Source organism: Phyllobates terribilis, unplaced genomic scaffold, assembly GCF_046119375.1.
Source record: "Phyllobates terribilis strain yellow unplaced genomic scaffold, ASM4611937v1 Scaffold_3__8_contigs__length_932513732, whole genome shotgun sequence".
NCBI classification, from domain to species: Eukaryota; Metazoa; Chordata; class Amphibia; order Anura; family Dendrobatidae; genus Phyllobates; species Phyllobates terribilis.
This window is the reverse complement of record NW_027362763.1, coordinates 836,384,992-836,398,028: the sequence shown is the minus strand read 5'-3', so window position 1 is coordinate 836,398,028 and position 13,037 is coordinate 836,384,992. Positions and strand designations below refer to the sequence as shown.

The following is a 13,037-nucleotide window of genomic DNA, read 5'->3' as shown; positions in this document are numbered from 1 at the left end:
CAGAATATTTAACCTACACTGTAAGATCACAATGGTGCGGGATTAAAGTCCAAGATCCAGCACTGTAAATTTATGGCACTTGGTCATTATCAGGTTAAGAGGCAAGTTCCAAAACATCTGTTCATATAGTGTACTGCATGCACAATCATACAAGGAAGTCTGTCAATCACAGAGTAGGATCGCCCACTGGGCTCACACAATGACCAAAATGCAACCTTTACTGAAATATATATCACAGTGGTCAGCTTCAGCCTGCAGATCAGATACCATGCTCAACTTGGCAGGTTCCCTTTAAGGGCTTATTCAGACGTCTGTGCAACACAGACCAAGCACAGACCACAATGCATAGACTGGCTGTGGGTCTCCAGACCGGAGAATAACAGCTTCATAGAAATATAGTAGGCTGTCACGCTCAGGTCGAAAGACCTGTAGCCAGTCCGTGTGTTGTAGTCCATGCTCGGACCGTGTTGCACAGAAGTCTGAATGAAGCCTAAGGATAAAAGGACTACATTTACATACAGGTAAGAAGGGGCCATATCTCAAGAAAGGAGGTTAAAATTACATTCATGGCAAGTGACAGGTCCTCTTTAAAGCCCAGATATGGTAAGAAGTGAGGGCGTACATACAGTACAGACCAAAAGTTTGGACACACCTCAATTAAAGATTTTTCTGTATTTTCATGACTTTGAAAATTGTACATTCACACTGAAGGCATCAAAACTATGAATTAACACAGGTGGAATTATATACTTAACAAAAAAGTGTGAAACAACTGAAAATATGTCTTATATTCTAGGTTCTTCAAAGTAGCCACCTTTTGCTTTGATGACTGCTTTGCACACTCTTGGCATTCTCTTGATGAGCTTCAAGAGGTAGTCACCGGAAATGGTCTTCCAACAATCTTGAAGGAGTTTCCAGAGATGCTTAGCACTTGTTGGCCCTTTTGCCTTCACTCTGCGGTCCAGCTCACCCCAAACCATCTCGATAGGGTTCAGGTCTGTTGACTGTGGAGGCCAGGTCATCTGGCGTAGCACCCCATCACTATCCTTCTTGGTCAAATAGCCCTTACACAGCCTGGATGTGTGTTTGGGGTCATTGTCCTGTTGAAAAATAAATGATGGTCCAACTAAACGCAAACCGGATGGAATAGCATACCGCTGCAAGATGCTGTGGTAGCCATGCTGGTTCAGTATGCCTTAAATTTTGAATAAATCCCCAACAGTGTCACCAGCAAAGCACCCCCACACCATCACACCTCCTCCTCCATGCTTCACGGTGGGAACCAGGCATGTAGAGTCCATCCGTTCACCTTTTCTGCGTCGCACAAAGACACAGTGGTTGGAACCAAAGATCTCAAATTTGGACTCATCAGACCAAAGCACAGATTTCCACTGGTCTAATGTCCATTCATTGTGTTCTTTAGCCGAAACAAGTCTCTTCTGCTTGTTGCCTGTCCTTAGCAGTGGTTTCCTAGCAGCTATTTTACCATGAAGGCCTGCTGCACAAAGTCTCCTCTTAACAGTTGTTGTAGAGATGTGTCTGCTGCTAGAACTCTGTGTGGCATTGACCTGGTCTCTAATCTGAGCTGCTGTTAACCTGCGATTTCTGAGGCTGGTGACTCGGATAAACTTATCCTCAGAAGCAGAGGTGACTCTTGGTCTTCCTTTCCTAGGGCGGTCCTCATGTGAGCCAGTTTCTTTGTAGCGCTTGATGGTTTTTGCAACTGCACTTGGGGACACTTTCAAAGTTTGCCCAATTTTTCGGACTGACTGACCTTCATTTCTTAAAGTAATGATGGCCACTCGTTTTTCTTTACTTAGAATTTGTATTATGGCAAGAAAAAAGCAGCTAACAGTCTATTCAGTAGGACTGTCAGCTGTGTATCCACCAGACTTCTGCACAACACAACTGATGGTACCAACCCTATTTATAAGGCAAGAAATCCCACTTATTAAACCTGACAGGGCACACCTGTGAAGCGAAAACCATTTCCGGTGACTACCTCTTGAAGCTCATCAAGAGAATGCCAATAGTGTGCAAAGCAGTCATCAAAGCAAAAGGTGGCTACTTTGAAGAACCTAGAATATAAGACATATTTTCAGTTGTTTCACACTTTTTTGTTAAGTATATAATTCCACCTGTGTTAATTCATAGTTTTGATGCCTTCAGTGTGAATGTACAATTTTCAAAGTCATGAAAATACAGAAAAATCTTTAAATGAGAAGGTGTGTCCAAACTTTTGGTCTGTACCGTACATGTTGTGACCAGAAGTGTCCCCATAACTTTCTGTAGTAATGTCCTTGAGTTTAAGGGCATTAGGATGTGTAGGAGAGAAGTTATCTGGATAGACATTTTCTCATTACTTAATCATTAGTATAGTGGGTTCAGACAATGGACTGGCCCATTACTGAGAACGTGATGTATCCTTCCACCGGCCAAGTGGGGAAGTATTTCAAGACTTTATTGATTAACCTTGAATAACCTGCCATTTGCTCAAAATAATCCAAGATGATTTAGAGAAATAAATAATGGAAAATACAACCAAGAATAGACCAGCTCTTTACACCCTACAAGGCTGGGGCCTGAAACGAGAGATGCCCAAGCACAAGAAATCATGATCCTCACCGAACAGCACCTGTATTACTGGGGCTAAAACCAATTCCCTCCAGTCATTTATTTCCATGGGATCTTTGCTGCTGGATTTTGCAATAGTGTAGGGCTAAACAAAGAAAAGCCTCAAATGTTATCTGCAGATTGGTGCAGGTAAAATCCACAGAAAACTGTAGCAGGAATCTGGATGGTATTAACTAATCTCATCTACATGACGCAGAGGTTTTTTTTCTCCAAGTTTTTTTTCATACAAAAACCGACCTGTGCGGATTACAAAAATCCCAACATGTCAATTTCTAAATTACCATAAACCACAGCAACATCCGCAACAATGCTGCGATACATCCATCTTTGCAGTGGACACAGTTAAAGGGGTGTCAAAGATAACTCATCTATATATTTTTAAAGCAACCATTAAAATCATACAAATAATGCAATAAGTATCATTAATAACAATGTTCATTGAAATCACTTCAATAAGAAGCACTTCACAACCCGATTATATTAATGTCAATAACATACTTCTGACTCTAGATCAATATTGTGAATAGCTTAAAAAAATAAATGACAAATACAGAATCAAGAATGATATACCCATACACTCAAGACATACAAGTTATAACCTCGTACAAAACACCCAATCATACTGTTCCAATGGACATCTACCCCCTTCCCACGATATGTCATTAAAGGGGACCTGTCACCAGGTTTTCCCGATATACCATACCGCCAGCACCTGTAAGCCCTCTGATACAGCATACTAGAATGCTATGAATATCCACTCTGCAAGGCACAAAAATAGCTTTTATTATACTCACTTATACACTGCGGTACGGCCCGATGGGAGTCTCTGGCCTTGATCAGGCGACTCCTCTCTTGCGATCTCCGTCCTCCTTCCCTGCTCCGTATGGATGACGTGTCCCACATCATCCACACAGTGTCCTCCATCGCATATGCGCACTACAGTACTTTTTCTGTTCTCGGCAGGGTAGAGAGACGTGCACCATGAGCACGATGGAGGATACTGTGTGGATGATGCAGGACGTGCCATCTACATGGGAAGGAGGACAGAGACCGGAAGGAGAGAGGAGGCGCTGGATCAAGACCAGAGATGCTTATCAGACCGGACCGTGTAAAATAAAAGCTCTTTTTTGTGCCTTGCAGAGCAGATTGGGGACATATATACATTGTTCTAGTACGCTGTAACAGAGGGCTTACAGGTACTGGCCCTACTTTATATGGGGAAAACCTGGTGACCAGTTCCTTTTAAATATACCAAGCGCTCTGATGAGAATCCTATTGTGCAGTGTCTGCTATTGATAGCCACCTGCCCCATATCTTACCAAATGTATAAGCAGATCTCCTATGTGTATAGAGGACTTTATATAGTGGAATGTATTTACTAATTGCAGCCAGTGGAACATACAGTGGACTTCCACGGATTTCCTCATCATTATAATTAATTTTTCTAGAAAAAAGAAAAACAGGAATCTATGTATCGGTCCCATAAATAAGCTCATCTACAATACCCAGCAGGCAGCCTTTAGGGGACAACACCCTAGGGAATTCAAAGTGTTCATGAAGAAACAGAAGTAGCTCAGACAAGAATAGAAGAATTTTCGACCAGGACCAAATTGAGCGCAGAAAGGAGCCCACCGCCGCTTGGCAATGAAAACACAACTCATTTGGGCCATCCCAAGCCTCCTTAACCTTCCTGGGGTATAATAAATTCTGTATAAAAATTCGGTCTGGATCAAACAGTCCCTACAACTCACCACTAAGGAATAAAATGTATCTTCCACCTCTCCTCATTCCACCAAGTCCGGTATATTTGCCTCAAATTTCACATAAGGCTTGAGAACAGATGATTGGAGAAGAGAATATGCTTCTGTGAGGGGTTTAGGGAAATCAGGGGTCCCCAAGAGACTCTTCAATTTTGAAAAACCTAGGGACACTCCAAACTATCAACGTACTTACACATAATGGAGTTGTATCTATAGGAACTTGGCGATATCAGGAACACCATATCTAGCTTGGAAATCCTCAAAAGGTAAGCAATTCAGAAGTAACTGAGAAGACATTAAAGGCGAATTGACACCGTACCTTGTCCAAGGATCCACATCAGGAGAAGAGTATAAATGTGGGAGGGGAGGATGAAAAACAGAGAAGCACCATAGGCAATACTAGTGGCGTATCCAAGCCCCTCAATATATTCTGTGCCATTGCCCACACTCTGGCTACCGTCTTAAGAGGCTAACAAACAGGCAATCTCGCATGTGTAGCATCTATCTACCGCCGGAAAACATGCAGCTCCAGGGAGGCAAACATATTAGCCGAGCATGGCGAAAATACTCAGATGAGACAGAGAATGCCTGGATAGCACGTTATCAGAGCACGTTTGCTCAACAGTAGTAGTAAGCAGCAAACTTTCCAAGATGCAAAAGGTTTGTCTAATAATTATAATAGGGGAGCAATGAAAAATATAAAAATGTAGGTAAATATATCCATCACATGCACTGTGAATTGTCAGGATTGTCTGGTGCCGGGAACAGCGTCATGTAACTGCAAGTATGTGATATGCATACTACCGACCACAATCCGACTAGACTGTTTCTGCCTCGCTCAGTACACTTGCATTGAGTTAGGATGTGACCATCTAGTCAGAATATGGCCAGGAGTATGCATATTGCATAACTGTGGTCACATGACCTGCATTCCCACCGGCACCGGAGAATCCTGACAGCGTACAATGCATGAGATGTGAGTATTCACAGGTCAGCAGTCACATCTAGTGACTGCAGACTTGTAGTATAAGACTGGACAAACCCTTTAATGCAACAAATTGTTCTACCGTTTGACAAAAGTTGACTCCAAAATACTTAAAATTTATCAGCGATTGGCACAAGACAGCATCTATATGTCCTATTAGGTTACACAGACAGCCCCCCAGGACCCTCTCTATGAGCCAGAACAGAGTATGAGCAGGTCCCATTCTGGCAGACTGGAGCTGTCCTTGTATCGCACAGACACATTCATCTCATCATGGCTTACTACATCTGCCCTTCCTGGCTGCTTGTGTCTTCCCAGGTAAATTCAGATTCCCTTTAAGTGGTGATCGGTTCATTAAAAAGAATTAGTGGCACATAGCTAGGATCTAAGGGGACTCCTGTCAACTTCTACAACAAAGTGGCAATGGCCATAGGAAAGTGCCTTTTGACTTTCTCTCCTGTCACCTACTTTTACTGCAGGAGACAGTGCATTTCTAGCACTGCTGCTCCTTCATCTTAGTAACTGGCAGGTGTCTGGTTACCGTACTTCTTGCTTGTTGGTTTAACAAATTGACGGTAGGGCTGGGAAAGTCATCAATGTCTTTGGTTAAACAACTGCTTTATTGTTGGACACGATAACTGATGCATTATCACCAACCTTTCGAAGAAAGCAGGAGGTAAGGTCCTGGATGGCAGGTATGTGTTAAGGAGATGGTTTTTATTGTGACTGGATTTTGCATCCGGGATTTAGGAGCGACCAAAAGAGCCTGGGTGGGAAAGGTCGCTCCCATACTCCAGTCCAGGTCTCACTGGCCTAAAAAAGTGCACCTGGTCTAGCTCAGGTAATAGTAGTGTATTTGGGCTGGAGAAAGACAGCTGGGGTACAGTCTGTACTTCAGCCTGAGAGGTTTGTGTAATACCATATTGGTTTGATTTACTTTGCCTTATTCAGAGAGCAGTTTTTTGACTATTCATTTGTGCTGAAGGAAGGCTGTTTCATGTTGGAGCTGTAGAGTTTATGAACGACAAACTTTATTCTGTTTTGATATAAAAACCTTGTACAAATACAAGTGGCTACCAGAGAGCTGAAACCCCTACACCTTACACAAGCAAGTCTCAATTTAGACTACTGTGTTTCACGTATATGCTCTAGACTTGTTTTTTTTGGATACAACACATACCCGTTTTAGAGTGTATGGGACTCTTCAGAAGACATTTTTCTGGTGGTTGATGAGAATTTCAGATTCAAACTCACTCATTCAGGAGCATGGGTCCATCATAAAGAGGCTAGCTCACAGATGCCAACCATGTCATGGTTTGTCATCTAAATGTTGTCAGTGGGTAAAAAAACTTGGATTTTTTACTTTTTGCATACGAGAAAAACAAATGACATTAATCGCAAAAATGGACCAAAAGTGGATAAAAATAGGATCCTGCACAGTGATATAAAACAGTCTGGTTTGTCTAGTATGGGAAAAAAAAACACATATCCGAATGAGGACTAATATGAAGTTCTGTTAATTTTTTTGAAGTGAAAACATTTCTTAAGCCAACACCTGTACGGTGAGATATACCACGCCTGCACCCCACACACTATAATAACCACGTGTTTGCTTTCTTACTGTAGAATCCATTGTTCTGATTCTGATGTACAGGTTGTGCCACCCAATACAGAGACAGGGATCAGCATAGACAAAGAGAGAGGAGACATCTACCATACACTTAGCATTGAAGTAAGTGAATGGGACTATATTGCAATACCAAACAGCCAACAGACGAGAGGCGATATTTTTTACATTTTTTTTTTTTAAAGAAATCTAGCATCTCTTTCAAGAACAGAGTTTTCCCCGTTAATTACATTTACCTCTGTTCCAGAGGATGGGTGTCTGAGTCCCTTGTGTGATTGGTGCAGTAGTACCTATATGTGACCACTACTAAATATACTGTCTATGAGACCGCACGTGACAATCTCTGGCAGTCCCAAGTAAATGGAGCGGTGGCTGAACACGCCCACGACTACTCCACTCACACTCTGGGAGCAAAGTTACTGTGATCTTAGCAGTCGAACCCTCAGCAGTCATAAATCTATTACTATCCTGTGGATGGAAATTTATACCTACTACTACCACCACCAAGATTTTAAAGGGATACAGCAACAGGACAGACATTGAAGCCATCTAATAGAGACATCAGTGGGTCACTTTCACCAGTCCCTTTTGTTTAGTGAGTGCACATCATATTTCTAAAGGAAGACGAGCTCTCATACGCCGGGACCCTCATACGCCGGGCCGAGATCCATTCTTGCTTTCTCTTTGCAGTCCCAATAGCCCTCACACTGATCAGAGGATAGGGGTGTTTACTACACCAATTAATATATATTTTGGGCATCATATAGATTGTACATACATAGTAGACACAGTAGTGTCTCCTACTCAGTTTATAGCTTGGTGGAAAATAGTCACTAGATTGGCATAACTACATTAATCACTGCATAGGGAAAGAAAAAAAAGAGCATGACTGATCGCGAAAGGCTGGGAATGAAGGTAAGGCGGGCACTTCACCTCTAGGGCGAGCACCTCCTTATATTTGTGATAAGGGAAGGGTCCACTTCTTGTGACTGTCTGCCCTGGGGGCAATGAGGTTTCTTTACAGCAGTGAAGGCTGCATTAGATGTAATGGTTGAGGTATGGTTTCTATCTGGCCGATATGTCGTATATCACTGGGCGCACATGTAGCTCGCCTCTGAGGGGCGGTGGCAAGGTAGTTGCTTCCTAAAAGTCAAGCCATTTCCAATTAAAATTCCATTAATGCAGCAGAAAGCCAGTGTCGACTTTCAAGAAGCAGCTTCTTAGCAATGGGCACTTGGACACCTGCAGGTTACTACATGATTTCTCAGCCTCAGTTTGCGCTAGTGATAGAAATAAAAAGCAGCTGTGCCATTGTTTTTTGCATTCTTGATGAAACTTGGAGTAAATCTAGTATTGATGACTTATTACTAATATGATATATGACTGTAATTCTGTACAGCAGACCTGGGGCCATAACAAGCAGATACCCAGGATTACACACACCCGGCTCACACACAGGATATAGATCACTATGGATGTATCTGAAGTCAATGGAAAGCAAGTTAAGAGGGGTTATAAATCTTTGGGGATCTCTATTTACTCATATGCATTTATTTAGGGCTAAAAATCATTCTTGTAACTGGGTTTCATTAAAGACTTTCACCATACATTCAACCTTGATGTGATCTGTGGTCATAGATCAGCTGAGAGGAACTCAGAAAAAGACAGATAAGAGAGTCACAAACTCCCTGTCAGGCCATCATAGAGAGCTGACTGATTTTCAGTTCACTCATTCTGCAGCCAGCAATAAAGGCTACAGACGGCAAACAGGGAAACATTTTTAATGAAACCACAAAAATGATTTTTACCCCAAAGCACATGCATTTAAGGGGTATGTTTTGTTTGTTTTTTAAATATAATTATATATGTAGGTCTTTGAAAGTTGGACAAACCCTTTAACAAGAACAAAAGCACCCACCGCACTGTACTGTAGCCTAAATGAGAGCGTTGGTGCACTGCATTGTGGGAGGTGTAGTCCCATGTAATACCCCTCATCAGACAGCAGCACACAGTAGAGGGACTGGATACATTCGTGCTGTAATGATGATGTAGAGGGGTGGGTAAGGCAGACGTTTACATTTTGCAATGGGCATTTTTGTGGCAGCCATTCATGTAAACGGCCACCTAAGCAATGCAAGAGCCACTGCCTGTAGACAGAGCCCATCACAATGTGACCAGAGCCCTAGAGCCGGGGCAGAGCTGGAGCGCGTCTAGAGAAGCAATGTCCAGGCTGGATGATGAGAGCAGCACAGCACATAACGCTTCATCCTCTGCCGCAGCCACATATTAGGACCAGAGTCCCAACTTCAACATTTCATTCAGTTTTTACAATTAACCTTATCAGAACTGATATGTGCTCAACCTCCGAGAACCTGGAGGCAGTAACACGACCTGAGCATACAGATGTGACTGCAGGATACATGGAGAGATGAAGGGTGGGATACGCACTGTGGGGGTGCAACATGGAGGTCACCACTGACCAGACAGTGATGAGTATAGGGGGGCATAGTGGTGTATAAAGGTTTCTCATCAATCACACTACTCCCCACAGTGGACACTCAGGATGTTCCACGGCTGGAGAACCTTATTGATCACCGTGAAGGCTCAGATGAGAGCAGATGTACAGATCGTGGTCATCCTATTCCCGTCCTGCCCTTCGTGTTGTCGTTTTCTTATTGGTAAGAGATGAGAAGTCTGCAGCCATCATCGTGGCATCAGAAATGGCGGAGTCCAATATAGGCAAATAGGGCGTTGTTGGGACTGGTTTAGTAATGGATGACATAGCTCATGTACGGTTGTGATGAGAGCAGGCACAATCCCTGGCACCGGCCAGCCACCATCACAGGTGTGGTACACCCCACACCCCCATATTCTGTGCTCCGCGTATAACATGTACACTGGTTACAGATGTGAGGGGGCATCAGCCCCTCCTGTTACCCCCAGGATCGGTCACTAGTAATTCTTCTATAAAACTAATATCACTTCAGATTAGCGTAACCCTGCAACCTCCATCAAATACGTCTTTTATCAGTGGCATTAAGGGGCCTCATTCTTCAGGCCGTGTCTGCAACTCTGGAGAGCGGCGCTGCCCATACACCTCACACAGCAGTCACCGTACAGATCTGGTGGGCGCTGAGCTAGGACACCGCAATCAGACTGTCGGCTGGTGCTGACCCAATGAGTGACATCAGCCGCCATTAGTCCTACATGGGTGCCCCATGCCGCCCTGGAGTGGGTACTCGGCTACTAACAGCCATGCGTCTGCTCCAGCCTCAGATCCCTACTTTTAACCCTTTGATTGCTGAGATGAAGTGTGACCACAGCCTCCAGAGATCTGGTGATGGGGAGACCTCTGTGCAGTCAGCCCTCGGGTCACCGGAAGGTCCCCAGTGGGCACTGTCTGTACACGCTGCCTGCTGCTGCTGAGGGACAGTAAGCGTTGTCAGTGGCATCTCATCACCGGCAGACAGTCAGTTGGCAACCGCACTGCAGGTCAGGGGGCTGCAGCCGGGAGTCATTGTATTAGTTACTTCATATCCATGACAACCATGTGACACTTCAGCACGTGTGCAGTACACCGCCCGGACAGCAGAGGGCATACTATACACACTGACAACCATCGAGCAATGTGTGCACGGACTGTGCGATCAGCTTACGATCACAATGGGCACTGCGGCCGGGACACTCACCCAGCACCGCCCGCAGGTGCTTCAGCCGGGTGGGAACGTCCTTCTTTGGGTCCAGAACTTTCTGTGTAGATTTCTTGAGGTCTCCATGACTTTTGCGGGAGAACATGCCGCTGTGTGTGTGGGAGCTGCAGATGTGCTCGGTGTAATCTGTGGGGCGCTACACCAGCGGCCGCCGCATGTCCTGCGCCCCGGACTGCTCTGGAGGACTGACGCTGCCGCTGTGCTATGGACGCTCTCCTCCTCCTGCCGCTGCAGCTCCCGGCTCTCTGCCCTCTTTCCTGTCTCCTTCCCGGGGTGTAGTAAACACGGAACTGACCAGCGCTAACGTCAGACAGCGGAGGGCGGGCAGAGGCTGCTGCCGAGTAGGAGAAAGGACCTGCGGTGATGTCATCACCATGTGATCGTCACGTGTGTGGGCGGAGCCACGCTAAGAAGCTAAGGAGGGTTATTCTCTGCATGATCTGTTCTGAAGACAAGGACTGTGCTCCACCGACACACGTACGGTACACACACAGCACCGACCGTACACAGCACCGACCGTACACAGCACCGACCGTACACAGCACCGACTGTACACACAGCACCGACTGTACGGTACACACACAGCACCGACTGTACGGTACACACACAGCACCGACTGTACGGTACACACACAGCACCGACCGTACGGTACACACAGCACCAACTGTACACACAGCACTGTACACACAGCACCAACCGTACGGTACACACACAGCACCGACCGTACACACATCACCGACTGTACACACAGCACTACACACACAGCACCGACTGTACGCTACACACACAGCACCGACCGTACACACAGCACCGACTGTACACACAGCACTACACACACAGCACCGACTGTACGGTACACACACAGCACCAACTGTACACACAGCATTGTACACACAGCACCGACTGTACGGTACACACACAGCACCAACTGTACGGTACACACACAGCACCGACCGTACGGTACACACAGCACCAACTGTACACACAGCACTGTACACACAGCACCGACTGTACGGTACACACACAGCACCAACCGTACGGTACACACACAGCACCGACCGTACGGTACACACAGCACCAACTGTACACACAGCACTGTACACACAGCACCGACCGTACGGTACACACACAGCACCAACCGTACGGTACACACACAGCACCGACCGTACGGTACACACAGCACGGTATACACACAGCACCAACCGTACACACACAGCACCAACTGTACACACAGCACTGTACACACAGCACCAACTGTACGGTACACACACAGCACCAACTGTACGGTACACACACAGCACCGACCGTACACACAGCACCGACTGTACACACAGCACTACACACACAGCACCGACTGTACGGTACACACACAGCACCGACCGTACGGTACACACAGCACCAACTGTACACACAGCACTGTACACACAGCACCGACTGTATGGTACACACACAGCACCGACTGTATGGTACACACACAGCACCAACCGTACGGTACACACACAGCACCGACCGTACACACAGCACCGACTGTACACACAGCACTACACACACAGCACCGACCGTACGGTACACACACAGCACCGACCGTACACACACAGCACCGACTGTACACACAGCACTACACACACAGCACCGACTGTACGGTACACACACAGCACCGACCGTACGGTGTACACACAGCACGGTACACACAGCACCAACTGTACACAGCACTGTACACACAGCACCGACTGTACGGTACACACACAGCACCGACCGTACGGTACACACAGCACTGTACACACAGCACCGACCGTACGGTACACACACAGCACCGACCGTACGGTACACACACAGCACCAACCGTACGGTACACACAGCACCGACCGTACGGTACACACAGCACGGTATACACACAGCACCAACCGTACACACACAGCACTGACCGTACACACAGCACCAACTGTACACACAGCAGCAACTGTACACACAGCACTGTACACACAGCACCAACTGTACGGTACACACACAGCACCGACCGTACACACAGCACCGACTGTACGGTACACACACAGCACCGACCGTACGGTACACACAGCACCAACTGTACACACAGCACTGTACACACAGCACCGACTGTACGATACACACACAGCACCGACCGTACGGTACACACAGCACGGTACACACAGCACCAACTGTACACACAGCACTGTACACACAGCACCGACCGTACGGTACACACACAGCACCAACCGTACGGTACACACACAGCACCGACCGTACGGTACACACAGCACGGTATACACACAGCACCGACCGTACACACAGCACTGTACACA

At 46.1% G+C, this 13,037-nt stretch overlaps 1 protein-coding gene across 3 annotated transcripts in view; it reads right to left on the bottom strand.

Moving 5' to 3' along the window:
• The window catches only part of RALGAPA2 (Ral GTPase activating protein catalytic subunit alpha 2), a 330,418-nt gene extending 319,325 nt beyond the window's left edge, over nucleotides 1-11,093 (bottom strand). For all 3 annotated transcript variants that reach the window (XM_073672456.1, XM_073672457.1, XM_073672458.1), the window contains exon 1: nucleotides 10,696-11,093. In XM_073672456.1, the coding sequence (XP_073528557.1) occupies nucleotides 10,696-10,801 (106 nt within the window). In that variant the 5' untranslated portion in view covers nucleotides 10,802-11,093. The remainder of the gene's footprint in view (nucleotides 1-10,695) is intronic.
• Between the last annotated feature and the right edge of the window lie 1,944 nt (nucleotides 11,094-13,037).